Consider the following 17,685-nt stretch of genomic DNA (forward strand, 5'->3'; position numbering starts at 1 on the left):
ACTTCGTCAGGGCAACAATTCAATAAACAAGAAATAAATATTAAGTGATTCAAATCGTAGAGACAATTGTCTTTAAAAAAAAATTCAAACAAAGCCATGTTGTGTTTTTTTTCTGTCATTTCATATATTTCTATATTCCAGTTCTTATTTAAAACACGAATCTCATATTTATGCAATTTGGCAACACACTTATGTCTATGTTTTTTAAATTTTTCTGTGTTTTGTTTTTATAACTGTACTGCCTTAATGGTTCGATGTTTTGCACTGTTTCATAAAAAAGAAAAAGAAATCAGGAAAAAAAAAGATTTTCAAACCGGTTCCAAAGTCCAGATCTGAATCAAAAGATTCACGAACCGGCTCCGAAATTCCGATCCGAATCAAAAGATTCACGAAACCGCTCAGAAGTTCTAATCTGAATCGTGATTCGCGACTCGCGCTCTGATCTAAATTAAACGATTCACGATTCGAACGCGCTCAGATCTAAATCAAAAGATTCGCGAACCCTTACTTTGAAATACCATGATATTTACATACTCCAAGAATCACAGGGTATATGTAAAAAAAAAAGGAAAAAAAAAAGTACTTATGTTTTCTATTATGTTATTCTGTTATTTTGAATGTACTACAGTGAAACTGTCTAAATGAAAACAAACAAATTAAAGCATATATTATTTATGTTCACATGTCAGATTCAGCTTTAATAGAAGTACAACATTTGATTTACAGATGCAGAAACAATAGTGAAATGTTCACAGATTTTCAGTTTGGTATTTCATACAAAGCCACCCTAATATATACCTAAAAAAGAAAAATCACAAAAGAAAAATAACACATTCGTCCTTAGGTTAGTGGATATTTTGTGGGTTGCATTCACAATAGTGACACATCTATAGACTGGTGAAATGCAAGGACAGTGCCGTGAGAATCAGTCGACATCTGAAATCAATGAACTTTAAGGCAGCTCAATGCGTTTCTGATACACACGGTACTCCATTAATGTGCTATACACGTGGAAAACAAGGATACACCATTATAAAAGTGTCTGATGAAGGCCGATTTCTCATGGGAATATCATTTCTAAACTAGGTCATATTACAGTTGTGTTCAGTTAAGGAGTGCAAGGTATTTGGTGATTTGGAAAGCATTGACTGAAATGCCTGAAGTCTCTAACATACTTCTTACAGATAGCATTTTCATCTCTAAGCTTATGTACAATCCAGTTCAAATAAGTGATTACTAAATGAAGGCAGAATTTAAATGAGTGCTTAACTTCTCAATAAACCACCCCATGTTTCTTCTAATCTTTTCTCATATGCATAAACACACTTCCCTTGGAGAGAAAACCAGGTGTTTTGGATCAACTTGGCCACACCTCCAGGAAATGACATCACACTGGGAGTCTATTTGAGGTTTTTGAGCTGCCGGTTGGTGGAGCTGATCTTGCCGTCCATCGTGTCGACCTTATTGAGCAAAGCGTCCAGAGAAACGTCCTGGTCGTCGATCTCGGACTGCAGCCCCAGACCCAGGTTCTTCAGACGACCCAAACCCAACGACATATCATCTGCAGGACACAAACACACATTTAGATCCGGTGTGATCCCATCAATGTATGAGGAAATAAAACATTGTTTCTCTCACCGAGGTTACTGTCCAGCTGTTGATGGGCGGCCCGTAGATGTTTGTTCTTGGGATACCCGTTCTGATCAGACGGCCCGTTATCCAGCGAAGCAGACGCTCCGAATCCTGTTCAAACGAACATTTGTGACTCTGATAAACAGACAAATGCTAATAGTTTGTGAAGCTTCGAAAACTTTGACGATCATTTGTTTCGAACTAGTAACTCAAAGCATGTATCAAACTGCCACAGTCATGCGATTTCAGTAAACGAGGCTGTTACATCATAACAATTTTGAAACATTTCAGTATTTCAATGGTTCACCGCCAAGAAGCAACGATCCCTGTGAACCCATGAACCAGTGTCTATATGGTTTTATATATTTGTAGACATTTTAATAATGTATTTGTATAATTTAACCATAAAACAAACCAAAAGCCCTACACATTGATAAAACAACACATTATTTGTGTTTTTATTGCCATGCCAGTATCTATGGGTGTTTTCATGGCATGTGTTTGAAAAGAAATAAACAGTATTAACATACAGTAGAAATGAAAAACCACAACTCATAACCAACTCACATCAATATACAAGAATATTCAGTTCAGTATTTGTGACCCTGGACCACAAAACCAGTCTTAAGTGTCAATTTTTTGGAAATCTTCTGAAAGCTGAATAAATAAGCTTTCCATTGATGTATGGTTTGTTGGACAATATTTGTCTGAGATACAACTATTTGAAAATCTGGAATCTGAGGGTGCAAAAAAATCTAAATATTGAGAAAATCATCTTTAAAGTTGTTCAAATTAAGTTCTTAGCAATGCATATTACTAATCAAAAATTAAGTTTTGATATATTTACGGTAAGAAATTCACAAAATATCTTCATGGGACATGATCTTTACTTAATATCCTTAATATGTCAATGATTTTTGGCATAAAAGAAAAATGGATAATTTTGACCCATACAATGTATTTTTGGCCATTGCTACAAATATACCCCAGCGACTTAAGACTGCTTTTGTGCTCCAGGGTCACATTTGATAAAAAAAAAAAAATCTGATTATTCCTGGTGAAATGTTTTTTTTTATAACATCCATTAGAGAACTTTGAGTAAAAACGTTGCCTAGTGGCATTTAAAGCAAAAATAATGTAAAAATAATGCAATGGTATCAGATGATTTGTTAACTGCATTTCAAAAAAACATTTGTGATTGGTTTGTAAAAGGTGTTTTTAATGCAGGTTTTTGTTGCATTTGCACTGGTTTGACCTGCGTTTCAAGTGCTGTGAAGCAGTGAATCATTATGCAAATTGGTTGAAATGACTCAATGTTTTGAAAAGCTTTGTTTCTCTCATCACGAGGTAATGCTGACTCACAAAGGAACATGGATAAACATCCTGTACGTGTATATATAAGTAATGTACAGTTTATATAAGTATGCGTAAGTTAGGAAGTGCATCATCATGTGTCTGTGTTTACCAGATGTGTCCAGTTTCCTGAGGTTGGGATGGCTGGCTTGATATTTGTCTTCCTGCTGTTTGCTCTCCGTAAGCGCGTTCTGTAACCTAACATCATCAGACATTCACAAAATTAGATTTGCTGTTCAATAATATTCAGAAATGTTTTATTTCCAGATATGGCATCTTCCCTGACGAAGACCTACAGTATATTTAAGTTGATGTGAATCAAAACAAATGTGTGAATGTAGATGTACAGACTTGGATCTCATCTCATTTTTACAACGATACAAATTTTTCATATGAATTTTTGGGGAATATATTCAGTGTTTTATCAGCTGAATGAACTGTACATCTATTCATCACAGCCTTGTTTTCATTTCACATTAAATCTAAAGGCTTTTGCTTTAAATGAGTTCAGTAGGCAAATGTAACTTTTTTTTTTTTTTAATCAGGGCTTTTCCGGGTCTTAAAAGTCTTAATTCACAGTTCCACAAATTATGGCCTTAAATCAGAACTGAAAGTCTTAAATATAAACATTCAGTAAATGTTGCGCACACTGCAAAAATGCTGTACTTCCTCAGTATTTTTTGTCTCGTTTCCAGTACAAATATCTAAACATGCTTAAATGGAGATACCGGACATGCAAAAGGAAGAATATGAAGTATTGTTTTCTGAGAAACTGAACTAAATGGAGTGAGTTCATGCTTAAAACAAGAGCCCTTTGAATTAAGTTAGTTTTTCTGAGCCCACTGGCAGATATTTCTTCTTGTTTAATCATAAACTCACTTCATTTTGATCAGTTTCACAGAAAGCAAGACTTCGTATCTTAGAAAGTGGCAAACATGGAAACTTATGTTGTATTATTACCATTATTATAATTATTTTTTACAGGAACAGGAACAATGTGCTGTTACACTGTTTCAGTGCATGTAAATGTCTAAAAGCTCCTAATACTGGGTGAGTATTTCATCTGACCTGCTGTTGGCCTCGTAGGACACGGGCTGCTCCTTTTCAGCAGGTTTGGGAGGTTCAGGTTTGCCTTTGAAATAGTTGACCATGCCACCCCACACACTCTTAATGGTGCTTATATGCCTCTGGCTCGTCCTCATGTCCTGCTCCATGTTGTCAATCATCTTCTCTGTCCTCTTCAAAGCCTCACCCTGGCGAATCAGTTCCTGTGGAGGACAATACAGCCATTTCAATGAAACAGCCAAAGCAGTGAGTTTGCGAAAGACAAAATCCTCTAAAGCTCAGTCTCTAACCGCTTGCTCTCACCTCCGCCGTCTCGGCTCCGACTTTCTCCGATTCGTAGATGAGTCCGAGCGAGCGGTAGCTGCTGTCCACGGCCGACTGCGCTGTGCGCATCACTTCCTGCTGCAGCTGTCTCTGCCGTCTCTCCGCCGGGCTCAGCGAACTCTCCTCCGGATCGTCGTCAAAGTTGAAGCCTCTTTGAGGCTTCGAGTCCTCTTCATCATCATCGGCGAAGGGATTGTGGGATTTGGGGTAGGCAGACATCCCGTGCTAGAGTGAGATGACGGCAAACAGAGATACAGACATATATGAGCTGGTGAACAGTACAAACATGATTTTATAGGGAATATTTATTCATTTTATATTTGCATACATATTATTATTTTATACAATAATGTATAAAAAAATATAAAATAAACACATTTTTGTAAATATGTATATCATTTATTATTCATAATATTATTTATTAATAATATAAATGAAGATAGTAATATTTAATTATTATTATAAATAAGAAATATTCATATACATATTACTTTTACTACTGCTAATATTAATTAATGTTGTTTATTATTATTATTTTGCTGTTATTAATCATTCTTTCACAAATTAATAACAATTTAATTAATTAAAAGTAATTAACATTACACAAATACTACTAAAATTCGAAATAATTATTAAACTACACAATACACTACTACTAATTATTATTATTAATTACTAATAGTGTTCATTACACACACATATATATATATATATATATATATATATATATATATATATATATATATATATATATATATAAAAGATAGCGATGATCTAAAACATCCTAAGGAGGAATATAATAAAAAAAGTCAGAGGTGCTTTGAATAATAACAGTTTTGAGTTTAATCAAAACTTCTTCAAGTGGCTGTACCATGGTAAAAGTGGTGGTATAGTATGGTAAATGTCTAAAAAACGTGGTACTTTCTTTTAGTAGAAGATCTGGGTAATGTCTGTCTTATACAAACTACTATGGCTGACAAACAATCATGGGAAAACACTTACAGATATAGAGTAAGCGCATTAAATGTGTAAACGTTTCATAATTCTCATTGTTTAACTAACGTTAGCCTACATTTAACCTGAACACGCCGAAGAAACTCGTGTTTATCTATCTGCGCTACGGTATGTTGCCTAAAACAGCATTTAAATAAAACTTACATCATCTTCAAAAACATTTCCTCTCTGTCTGTTTGATTAAAATACGATATACTGAACATTTTATCGATAAATGTGTACCTTTGATCGCTGGAGGCCGATGTGTTTCTCTTGCTATCAGCTGACGCTTCTTACGCCGAAACAACTTCCGGTGACGTCAGACAGGCTCCTCCTCTTACGCGCCTGTTTCTTCTCCACATTTTCGCTTGTTGATGTTATTGTTTATGACGCTTTCTTTTGACGTTTAGGTTTCGAAATCTATTGCTAGGATCTGAAAATAAAGATAGCTAGAGCTACAATATACACTTCATGAACTTACAACAAATGTTTGCAAGTCATTCCAATTCCAAAATTATTTATTATTTTTTATTATTTTCTATTATTGTTGTTGTTGTTATACTACTACTACTACTACTACTACTACCACCACTAATAATAATAATATTTTCTTTATATGGCAATAATATATAACTTCTGCTACAACTAATTATTATTATTATTATTATTATTAATGTTGTTAATAATAATAATAATAATACTTATTATTATTATTATTATTATTAATATAACGTAATATATTATTTCTACTACTACTATACTACTGACGATTATTGTTAATTGCTAACATTGTTACATGATGATAATAATAATAATAATAATAATACATTTAAAATTATTAATAGTAGTAGTAGTAATAGTGGTAGTATTAGCATTATTATTATTATTATTATTATGCTGTTATTGTTATTAACCATTATTTCATTAATAACAGTATAATTATAACAGTATAACATTAATATAAAGTATTGATATTACAGAAATACTACAAAATATAAATAATACTTATATATTACGTCTATTAATACTAATTATTAATATTGTTATGTAATAACAACAAGAACAATAATACATTTATTTTTTATAAATAATTATCGATATACATAAAAATATGACTACTAGTAAATATTATGCCTATTAATTATTAATATTGTTACGATGTTATTGTTATTAATCATTCTTTTATAAATGATTAATCATTATACATATTTATTTATACATGCATATTACACAGGAATATTACAGAAATACAAAAATCGCAATAATATATATATATGTTGTAGATCTTGAAGTTTGTTCAGGTTTCTCTCTCCTGCTCTCAGTATAGAGTAGATAAAGCTGTCAAAGAGCTGCTTTTTCATCTCGGTTTTTCTGTTCAATTAATGACAGCTCGTTTATACCCCCCCCCCTCCGTTAGATGTGCGTAAATATTCATCAGCTCTATGAGCCAATAAGATAAACTGATGATGCTTTAATGCAGACACGCCTCGCTCGCGCTCCCCAGCAGCGGCTGTTATTTGTGCCTTCACACTTTCCGTATTGCGCTCGTGTTTTCTTCACACAGGCTGCAGGAGGAGGAGGCTGCTGCAGAAATCATTGCGCGTTATTAAGTTTCCGTGTCGCGTCGTGAATCATGGCGACGCGCGACTTCTACTTCAACACGGTTCTGTCGCTCGCGCGTTCCCTGGCGGCGCACCGACCAGCGCCCGGAGAGAAGGTACGACACGATCCGTGCTCTCACGCTGCACCGCATATTGCAATCATATTGCGCTGGTCATATTGATGCATTGTGTGCGACAGGTGTCACAGGCTGCAATGCAACGACTGCAACCGAACACTGTGTTTGTATTGTGTTCAGCTTTTTTTTGGTTGACTTTTACAGTCATATTTTGGTAATCTGAAACATAACATGGCATTGCATGATTGCCATATTAATTTACAGTGATATGATGCTTAATGCAAAAAGTGAATTTATTGCTTAATATCTAAACATTGGTTACTTGTTTTACTTGAGAAGCAGATTGGTTTAACTGTAGTTTTCTGAAAAATGCATCAAGTTTTTGATAAACAATCTGCCAATGGGCACAGAAAAATAATCTTGTTTTCACTTTGAATTAAGTTTATTTTTCTGACCCCACTGACAGTGTATTTTTTTTATGCAGTGTTTTAGTATATTTGAAACACTATTATAGTTTTGTTTAATATTTTGAGTTCCTTTTTTGGTATTTTACATTTTAATTTTCAAGTTTTAGTAATTTTGTTGTTCATTTTTGTCATTTTTATTCGTTGTTTTGTTCATGTCTGTATGGTTTTTCTATTTAGTAATATTACGAATTTATACATTTTTATATAAATGTATTTGTTTAATTTTATTTTATTTTTTTTAGTTATAAACTAAATCAAAATGAGACGTTGCTTTTTGCAACTATAATTTTATTTATTTATTTTTTATATTTTATATTATTTTAGTTAACATTTGTTTCAAGTAACTAAAATGTTTATTATGGTTGTAGTTAACTATAACCCTTGTTTTAAGGATGAACTCCTTTGCTTGTCAAGTGAATGTAATCTTGCTTTAAGAATGTTTAGATATTTGTACTGGAAAACATAAACAAGTCATTTTTTAAAGGCCATATATTTTGCCTTGATCTGGAAACATGAAAAATGGGGGGGAAACACTATCATGCTACTTTTACTGGTTGAACTGAATAAATGTATTACACCTGTTCTAAAACTACTGCAATTTTGGATATTTTTTACATTTTGTAAAATATGTTTGGTATATTAAACAGAAAAACAAATGCAGCACTTCAGAGCTGTCACATGTCCAGAGGCTTTTACAGGCACTAATGGTGCCAGCTTGTGCCCGCAGTGCCGATGAAAGCCTTTCTTTCTATTCTACGCATTTGCTCTGACACTATTATAGTACTCATGCAACAGCAGCAAGTGAATAAACTTCCTTTTGCACTCTTGTGAAATGCATCACGACATTGCAGTCGCCTGTGTGACAGATTCATCTTTCTTCTCATGCATTTGCGCACTGCAGGCAAACATCTACGATGGTTTAAAAACGCTGCATGCGGCAGAAATCGTCATGTTGTTGTATTATAATGAGCAGATGAATTCCCCACACATGCATGCTCTCAAATCATGCGTGAACCTCTCAACAGGTTGTTCTTGTTCTGCAGATGCCAGATAGATAGGTTTGCTTCTATCTCTTGAGAGGGAAGTTGTTTAACTTGAGCTTGTTATCAGCAGCATTGTCACTGCTCGTGTCCGCTGATAAGAAAAGGAAAGCAGATTCGAGTGTCTCTTGATGAAAGCGTGTCTCTTTTCATCAGGTGCAGAAGTTATTATGCATGTGTCCATGCGACAGCCGCGGCATCTTCACTCTAGATGTCCGGCGCAGGGATGCTGTGATTGCACTGGCTGTATTTCTGGTCGAGTCTGATTTACAGGTGACTGAGGTTGATTATTAGCATGAGTGTCTTTCACAAGTGCAGCTGTGTTTTTGTGTGTGTTTAGCTATTTTGAGGACAAAATTGTCCCTGGGTGTTAGCCAAATATGACAAAACCTCCCTTTGGGAACGTCCTCAAATAGCTAGGTCATCTGTGTGTTGCTTTCCATCTGCTGAGTGGGTTTATGAGAGAAAATCACTGCTAAAGCAGATAATGTGATCACAGCCAGATTAAAGGTACGGGCTGATTAAAGGAATAGTTTGGACAAAAATGAATGTGTGCTGATAATGTGCTCACGCTCAGGCCAAACAAGATTAGGATGAGTTTGTTTCTTCATCAGATTTGGAGAAATGTGTCTCTGCATCAGTGTCTCAGTAATGGATGCTCTGCAGTGAATGGGTGCCGTCAGAATGAGAGTCCAAACAGCTGATAAAAACATCACTATAATCCACAACCACTCCAGTCCATCAGTTAACATCTGGAGAAGACAAAAGCTGAAACAAATCCAGCATTAAGATGTTTTTAACTAAAATATGAGTCTGTAATCCATAATAACACTTCCTCCCGTGAAAAAATCTGGTCTGAATCAGGAGAGAAATCTGCACAGATCAAGCAGCGTTTACAAGCCAAAACAGCTCTAAACAAATATGTGGCTGGATTTTGATGTGAGAGACAACAGGAGATGGACTTTTTCACTGGAGGAAGCGTTATTATGAATTATGGACTCGTATTTTAGTTAAAAACGTCTTAATGATGGATTTGTTCCAGCTTTTGTCTTCTCAAGACATTAACTGATGGACTGGGGCCTGTACCATGAAGCCGGATTAGCTGGCTAGCCAGGTTTAGTTTGCACCAATCTTGGGTTTTAGGTACTATGAAAGTGGCTTGGCTTTTAGCTGCGTTCATTGCCATAGTAACTTACTTAGTTCTGGGTTAGAGATCTGAAACTGAAATTGGACCAATCAGATGTGAGCAAAGTGACACATGTCTGATGCAAAAAAAGTCACTCCCCCAGTTTCTCTTGCTTCAAATTAAAGGTCACTATAAAGTACCTTTAAAAAATCCAACAAAATTGTCTGGCTTTAATGATAAATACAAGTTACATTTGATTTATATAATTATAATATGATTTATATCATTATTAATCCATTACACACAAGCACTTTTAGTTTAACAATTATTATAAAGCATTTATTTTAAATGAATATTAATATGTACAGATCATTTGTAATATAAATAAGTGGTAGAATTAAAAGGTAACACTTTAAGAATGGCGACATGTGACCTTACATGTTTGAGTCTCTATTGCTATATATTATCAACTATATAAACATGTGCTTCACAAACTCAGGATCAAAGCCTGAGTTGACATAGAAAGTTGATGATCAGCATCATGTTACCAATAAAGCTGGACTGGAGTGGTTTGGTTTTGTCAACTCAAAACTAATCCTGTAACTCTGAATTTGTCCAGCTACCATCATGGTACAGGCCCCTGGAGTGGTGGATTATTGTGATGTTTTTATCAGCTGTTTGGACTCTCATTCTGACGGCACCCATTCACTGCAGAGCATTCGTTGCTGAGACAGTGATGCAATGCTACATTTCACCAAATCTGATGAAGAAACAAACTCAGGATGGCTTGAGGGTGAAAACATTTTTGATGTTACATAATTTCCCTGTACAGACATGAATGCAATGCCAATGTGACATTTAATATAAATAGATTTTGGATTTGATTCACATGAATATTCTGATGTAGACTATCATCAAAATGTTTGTACCTTTGCAGCACATCAGGTTCATGTGTGATTATTTGTCTTTCTCAGCACAAAGACACTGTGGTAAGTTACCTGTTGAGTCTGCTGAAGGGATTACCCAGAGTGCAATGGGTGGAGGAGAATTCTGGGAGGAAGTGTAAAGGTACCACCTCATTTTTGTCAAGTACACTTCTGGATATGCAAATGTATTGTTTAAAAGTTTGGGGTCAGTAACAGTAAGATTTTATTTTATTGTATTAAAGACATTAATACTTTTATTCATCAAGGATGCATTAAATTGATCAAAAGTGACAGTAAACACATTTATAATGTCACAAGATATTTCTACTTCAAATAAATGCTGTTCTTTTGAACTTTCTATTCATATGTGAATCCTGAAAAATAAAATGTATCACACAAAATGTTTTTATGTTTCCACAAAAACATTGAGCAGCACAACTTTTTCGACATTAATAATCAGAAATGTTCTCTTTCTAACATTTGTTCGGTATCTCACCACTCAGGCGTGACCGATCGTGGAAGCACCAATAACACCACGTCTGCCAGCTATAATCATTTGCTTAACAGTTTACAGACGGAGCCGACGTCCTAACGTTTGTTGAGCGACTTCACTTGAGATAACTCATGCGTCACGACGAGTTTTCTTCTGCTAAGGATTCACACGGCCTCTGCATCTCCTGTTTAGGCGCTAAACACGCTCAGGCGTCTCTGTTCAACCCAGAGGGGCCGCGGCTAGACTGTCGATCGACTGGCCATCCCAACCGGCAGGTCAGGGGGCTGAAAGAGATTTGTATGATGGAAAGAGACTTCCGTCACATCTCCCTCCAGCGAGGCAGTTTATTCCAGCCGTCCCGGGTTGTGTGGCTGAATTGAAGAGGTTTTGGGACAAGCCTTTTTCCCACCATGTGCCTGTCAAGGGGTCTCGAGGCTGGATGTTTAGGGTATGGAGGATTTGGGGATGGCGGATCCTCCCCCTGTCGAATCATCTGTGGCTAATCACTTGCACTCAGGTCTCTTCAACCGGAGCCTCGCTGCCAGGGAAAACAGCGCATCTGTTTTTCAAACTATCTGTAAATCATCTGCACTGGCTGTTTGTGCTTTGAATGCGATGTCCCTCTTTACTGCCTACCAAGCGGAGTTATTAGATGGGGCGTCAGCTGGACTCCGGATCTCCCAACCCAGCGTTCTGGGAGGAGATATGCGTCATTGCAGATTTAAACCTGCGCACGCTCGCTATGGCTGGGTTTGTCAGGCCTCTCTGATAAAGAGAAGGTGGAGTTTTTGGATGCCCCTATTGATCCAAAGGCCATGTTTGGCGCGATGGTAACGGTAAAGCCAAGATGGTAAAGCCACTTAGGTTTTTACTCCCGTTACTTTGTGATTCCCAAAAGAGGGGGAGGTCTCCGTCCATTTTGGATTTACGGGTCCTCAACAAACACCACAGAAAATACAAATTCAAAATGCTGTCGCTCAGAACGTTGTGTCAGAGTATTCGTCAGGGAGATTGGTTCACCTCAGTGGACCTCCAGGACGCATATTTTCACACAGATATTTTTCCTGCTCACAGGAAATATCTGAGGTTTGCTTATCAGGGCACAGCATATGAGTTTACGAAAATACCCTTTTGCCTTGCTTTGGCCCCCAGGGTTTTCAGCAAATGTGTGGAAGTGGCTCTGATGCAGTTAAGGAACGGAGGGATCAGAGTTTCATCATATCTGGAGGACCTGCTCATCTGCGCGCCGTCCCAGAGGCAAGCAGAGAGCGATACGGACACACTAGTGATGCATCTGGAGAGATAAACCAGACGAAGAGTTGTCTAACTCCTGCACCGGGAATACTCTACTTGGGTCTCAGGTTGAATTCAGTGATGTTTTGAGCTTTCCTACCAGAGGATCGCATCAAGACATTTCCCAGCTGCCTCTCCATTTTTCAACGAGGGAGATCAGTCTCGTTCAGAATGTGTCTTCGGCTACTGGGTCTGATGGCTTCAACACTGTCAGTGGTTCCCCTGGGACTGCTGTGAAAGGGATTTTCAGAACTGGACACCGTCACAGGGCATTCGCCCAAAGAGCCGTCTCAGCCGCAGAGTGCGTGTCTCACCAGAATGCATGAGCGCTCCCCGTCATTGGAGAGCTCCGTCTTTTCTCAGGACAGGTTGCCCTCTGGGTCCTATTATGTTAAGGAAAGTGGTGACGACAGATGCATCTCTCACGGGCTGGGGGGCGTTGTTCGAGGGCAGAACAGTGAGAGGAGTTTGGTCTCCCGCACTGAGAGAGAAGCACATAAATTTTCTAGAACTACTAACAATGTTACTAGCTCTGAGACATTTTGTGCATTTTCTCAAGAATCATCATGTATTGATCAGGACGGACAATACAACGGTGATAGCCTGCATAAATCGGCAGGGAGGAGTTCGTCTTGTTAGTGAAAGAACTTAATTATGTGGAGCAGCAGGACCCTCCTGTCGTTACGCACAACACATGTTCCAGTATTTACTGTCCAGAGGGAATCCTCTGTACGGGGAGTGGAGACTCCACCCCCAAGTGACCCTCAGGGTGTGGTAGAGATTTGGCCGGGCGGCCATAGATCTCTTCGCATCGCGCCAAGACGTGCAGTGTCCTCTGTTCTTCTCTCTGGCCGGTGACGATGCACCGTTGGGTGAGGATGCTCTAGCCCACGAGTGGCCAGACGAGGGTTGGTGCGCAGATAGAAACCTTTCTTGTGTTCAGTTTCGGATGTGATGTGCTTCCTACAGGACCTTCTGGACAAGGGCAGAGCCTTTTCTACAGTTAAGGTTTATGTGTCCATGATCTCGGCATGTCACGTGGGTTTTAATGTGGGTGCTATTGGCCAACACCCTCTCGTCTGTCGATTTATGAGAGGGGCACGTAGGCTACACCCAGTATCGAAGCCGCCGGTCCCACCTTGGGATTTGTCTGTAGTTCTGAACCCGCTCTCAGAAGCTGCTTTCGAGCCCATTGATAACATTGCCTTGAAGACGGCTCTGTTACTTGCTCTCGCTACAGCAAAAAGGGTGAGTGAGCTACATGCTTTATCTATTCACTCCTCATGTATGATGTTCGCTCCGGGGGGGGGTCGAAGAGTAACTTTTAGACCTAACCCGGCATTTGTGCCTGAAGTGTTTGATCACGCTAGTGCAGTTCATTCAGTGGACCTGCTAGCTTTTAATCCACCACCTTTTTCATCCCCAGAGGAGGAGAGGTTACACAGTTTATGTCCGGTTCGTGCTCTGTATACAGTATGTATGTTCGGAGAACCCGCACACTTCGTAAGAGCAATCAGCTATTTGTCTCGTGGGCTGACTCTTATCTCCCGTCAACGCCTTTCCCACTGGGTGGTGGAGGCTATCGTGTTACAATAATACCAATATAGAGCTCCCAATAGGATTACGAGCACACTCGACTAGAGGTATGGCTACATCCTGGGCTTTTCTATTCAAGAAATTTGCGCGGGAGCTAGCTGGTCTTCTCCGCACACATTTGCTCGTTTCTATAGACTGGATGTGACAGAACCCTCTCTGGTCCACTCAGTCCTGGGAGTGAGTAGTCAGGGGGTATAATGCAGTTTATTAAGTTTATTAATTCATTCTGTTTCACCTCTGTCAGGGGTTATGATTCAGATAATAACCTTCTCTTTCTTCAGTCTGCTTCGTCAGCATATCGGCAATACGGATACCGAACGAATGTTAGAAAGAGAACGTTAGGTTACTGACGTAACCCCGGTTCTCTGATAACATGAAGTGAGGTATCTCACAAACATTGCCTTCCTTGCCTTACTGCACAGAGAAGAGATATGCGGAGAATGATGAAACGGGAGGTAGCTGCGGTTTATATACAGGGAGGCGGGACTCCCTGATCGCTGCAGCGATTGGTCTGCCACAGTTGACAGACGTGTTGTTATTGGTGCTTCCGCGATCGGTCATGCCTGAGGCATTCCCATAGTGAGATACCTCACTTCATGTTATCAGAGAACCGGGGTTACGTCAGTAATCTAACGTTTCTTGAGCAGCAGATCAGTATATTAGAATGATTTCTGAAGGATCATGTGACACTGAAGACTGGAGTAATGATGCTGAAAATTCAGCTTTGATCACAGAAATGCATTACATTTTAACACACATTCACATCGAAAACGTGCATATTAAATTGTAGTGATATTTCACAATATTACTGTTTTTTTTTTTTTGTTTTTTTTTAAACTTTAAAATCTTACCAAATTCAAACTTTTGAATGGTACTGTGTGTTTTCTGTACTTTTGAATGTTCTGTTTGTCCTGCCTTTATAATTGTTATACAGACCTGTTATAAAGCTGACCTGTTTTCATATACAGATGTAAAAATCAAGTTTGTATTTTATATGCTTACAGAGACTCTCCCGATGGCGGAAAACTTCAGCTTCTGTCTGGTGACGCTCCTGTCTGACGTCGCTCAGAGAGACCCGGAGTCTCGCTCACAGGTTTGATCTTCACTGCATCTCTATCTTTCCATCTTTCTTTTCTTTCACACTCATTTAAGGTCTTTCTGTCCAGATACTGGAAGCTGTGATGGAAGTGATGCAGTCTCTGCTGGAGATCTGCCAGACGCCCGAGAACCATGATAAAGGTGATCTGAGCTCTGCTGCTCATCACAAACATACATTTGTGTTCGCTCTCTCCTGACATACTTCCTGTCTCGTCAGTGTACCTGTGCAGGTATGCTGTCCCATGTCTTCTGGGCGTGGCCCGAGCGTTCGGTCGCTATGGTAACAGCGAGGAGCCCCTCCTCTCTCAATTGTTCCCTCGAGGAGCGCCGCCACCGGCTCAGCGTGTGTCTGTGGAGACCGAGGGCATTCGGAGGAGATCCTTCAATGACTTCCGCTCCATTCTGCCCAGTTCACTGCTCACGGTCTGTCAGGGAGACACACTGAGACGCAAGAGCGGCATCGCCAACCCTGACGCACAGGTCCGCACCGTCTCTCTGTCTCTGGATGTGTGCGGAATGATTGCATACTGTTTTTAGCGTGCAAAAGTATGCTTGTCACATGACCACTTTGCATGGTATAATTCAGCAAATTGCATTTGGTTATCATCCAAGCAAAAAATGTGATTTTATTGAAATACATATGAAAAAAATGGAAGTAAATAAATGTAAAAAACTATTGAAAAAATGCAAAAGTAAATAAAATTGAAAGCATGTGCAAAAATAATGTTTGATATGTTTTAAAAAAAAAAAGTAGTAATTATCATCAAACAAAATATGCAGTAAATAAAGTAGATTATTATTGAAAAAATGTGCAAAAATAGTTTAGAAAAAGTAAATAAAATCAGTTGTAATGAATAAAATATGAAAATAATTTTAGAAAAAGTAAATTAAAAAATTATTATTGAACGACATGCAATAATTAAAAGTACGGTAAATAAAAATAAATGCAAAAATTAATTATTGAATGTTTTAAAAAGTACATAAACTATTTAACATTAATTAATTTTTTCAAAAATATGATATTTTTGGGGAAACAAATGCAAGAAAAGTGAAAAAATGTCTTATGCCCATGATGTCTGATCTAAAAAATATTACACAACATTGTTAAATATGCTCTATTCGTTTATCAAACTGTAAAAAGGTCAAGTTGAGCACATTTTTCTGTGGGATATAGTATTGGTTGTGAACTGCATATTTTGGTGAACAGTAGTAGGTCATCTAGGTATTCTTTGTGTATGGAATTATTCACAATCTGTGCACAGTATACAGTGTGTAATGCCGAAATAGTATGAGTAGTATGGCAGTATGTATTGGCAGTCCTCACACCTGGGTTATGTTCACAGGTGAGTCCGGACAGAGGAGGACCGTCGCCCTGTTCTCCCACAACTCCAGGACCGCAGTATTTTGAGGGTAATCGCTGTGTCACGACTCTAATCTCTGAACAAGCGCTTTTACCGTCTTAACATTCTTCAGCGGATTCAGAGCTCTTTTTTCTCAATAGGCCCCTGTGTTTTAGCCGTTCTTTGTTTTAATTCTGTTTGCTTGAGGTTTTATGAGTCACTGCTGATGTTATGTTTATCGTCTAATAGTTGTGACCATGGACCACAAAACCAGTCATAAGGGTTTTTCAAAATTGAGATTTATACATCATATACAGCTGAATAAATAAGCTTTCCATTGATGTATGGTTTGTTAGGATCGGACAATATTTGTCTGAGATGCAACTATTTGAAAATCTGGAATCTGAGGGTGCAAAAAAATCTAAATATTGAGAAAATCATCTTTAAAGTTGTCCAAATGAAGTTCTTAGCAATGCAGATTACTAATCAAAAATTATGTTTTGATTATATTTACGGTAAGAAATTTACAAAATATCTTAATGGAGCATGATCTTTACTTAATATCCTAATGATTTTTGGCATAAAAGAAAAATGGATAATTTTGACCCATACAATGTATTTTTGGCTATTGCTACAAATATACCTGTGCGGCTTATGACTGCTTTTGTGCTCCAGAGACACATATAGAAGACGTTTTTGACAGTATTAGTGATGTCCTCAAACCTCTAGCACAATGTTAAAGTCCTGCAGTGTTTGATCTGATGCACTTTTTTCAACCAAGGCACCATAAAACCAGAGACGTTTGTGAATCTGATGTTGTTTTGTCAGGTTCGTATCTGTCGGATGGCGGTGCAGTGAATCCGGATTATTACTTCACGACGGTCAGCTCCAGTTTCTCCATCTCTCCTCTCTGCACTGGAGACAGCGGACAAGAAATAAACGTCCCTTTAGAGCTGCTGAGACGTCTCTTACAGATGGTACACACTTACTCACAGCGCTTGGCAGAAAATACAAAAGTGTGCATCCGAATATTGGCCTTTGTGCAAATATGAGTTTTTAAAATAAAGCCTATGCTGATATTTTTAGAGTAGACCAGCTGATAGACAATTTAACACTCATTTATACATCATGCAGTTTGGTCATTTTTATATATATATATATATATTTTATATTCATTTATAACACACCCTTCATCATATTTGCTGAATAAAGTCCAAAGCTCTTTTCTCACAAATATTGAGGTGCTGATTCCAAAACAGTG

At 37.9% G+C, this 17,685-nt stretch overlaps 2 protein-coding genes across 4 annotated transcripts in view; one reads left to right on the top strand and one right to left on the bottom strand.

Moving 5' to 3' along the window:
• Positions 1 to 653: 653 nt before the first annotated feature.
• snap29 (synaptosome associated protein 29) lies at positions 654 to 5,750 on the bottom strand. The gene is made up of 6 exons (XM_058783745.1): positions 5,611 to 5,750; positions 4,354 to 4,599; positions 4,054 to 4,253; positions 3,098 to 3,183; positions 1,639 to 1,743; positions 654 to 1,561 (listed from the first exon to the last, which is right to left on the bottom strand). The coding sequence occupies exons 2-6, from the start codon at positions 4,591 to 4,593 to the stop codon at positions 1,401 to 1,403; spliced, it is 792 nt and encodes a 263-aa protein (XP_058639728.1). The 5' UTR covers positions 4,594 to 4,599; positions 5,611 to 5,750; the 3' UTR covers positions 654 to 1,400.
• A 1,095-nt stretch (positions 5,751 to 6,845) lies between these two features.
• Positions 6,846 to 17,685, top strand: part of pi4kab (phosphatidylinositol 4-kinase, catalytic, alpha b) — a 55,957-nt gene continuing 45,117 nt past the window's right edge. The window contains exons 1-8 of one of the 3 annotated variants that reach the window (XM_058784381.1): positions 6,846 to 7,084; positions 8,709 to 8,825; positions 10,653 to 10,746; positions 14,991 to 15,079; positions 15,153 to 15,225; positions 15,302 to 15,564; positions 16,428 to 16,494; positions 17,253 to 17,401. In XM_058784381.1, coding sequence (XP_058640364.1) covers positions 7,001 to 7,084; positions 8,709 to 8,825; positions 10,653 to 10,746; positions 14,991 to 15,079; positions 15,153 to 15,225; positions 15,302 to 15,564; positions 16,428 to 16,494; positions 17,253 to 17,401 — 936 coding nt within the window. In that variant the 5' untranslated portion in view covers positions 6,846 to 7,000. The remainder of the gene's footprint in view (positions 7,085 to 8,708; positions 8,826 to 10,652; positions 10,747 to 14,990; positions 15,080 to 15,152; positions 15,226 to 15,301; positions 15,565 to 16,427; positions 16,495 to 17,252; positions 17,402 to 17,685) is intronic. The other 2 variants (XM_058784380.1, XM_058784382.1) reach the window with 2 other exon arrangements.

Source organism: Onychostoma macrolepis, chromosome 08 (genome assembly GCF_012432095.1).
Source record: "Onychostoma macrolepis isolate SWU-2019 chromosome 08, ASM1243209v1, whole genome shotgun sequence".
Classification (NCBI taxonomy): domain Eukaryota; kingdom Metazoa; phylum Chordata; class Actinopteri; order Cypriniformes; family Cyprinidae; genus Onychostoma; species Onychostoma macrolepis.

What these genes read in the sequence shown, in the direction of transcription:
- snap29 (XM_058783745.1), bottom strand. Translation starts at nt 4,593, where the DNA reads ATGTCTGCCTACCCCAAATCCCACAATCCCTTCGCCGATGATGATGAA. An exon ending in TCGGAGCCGAGACGGCGGAG is followed by an intron (nt 4,254 to 4,353) that starts GTGAGAGCAAGC and finishes TGTCCTCCACAG; the next exon opens with GAACTGATTCGCCAGGGTGA. An exon ending in CAGGAAACTGGACACATCTG is followed by an intron (nt 1,744 to 3,097) that starts GTAAACACAGAC and finishes TCGTTTGAACAG; the next exon opens with GATTCGGAGCGTCTGCTTCG.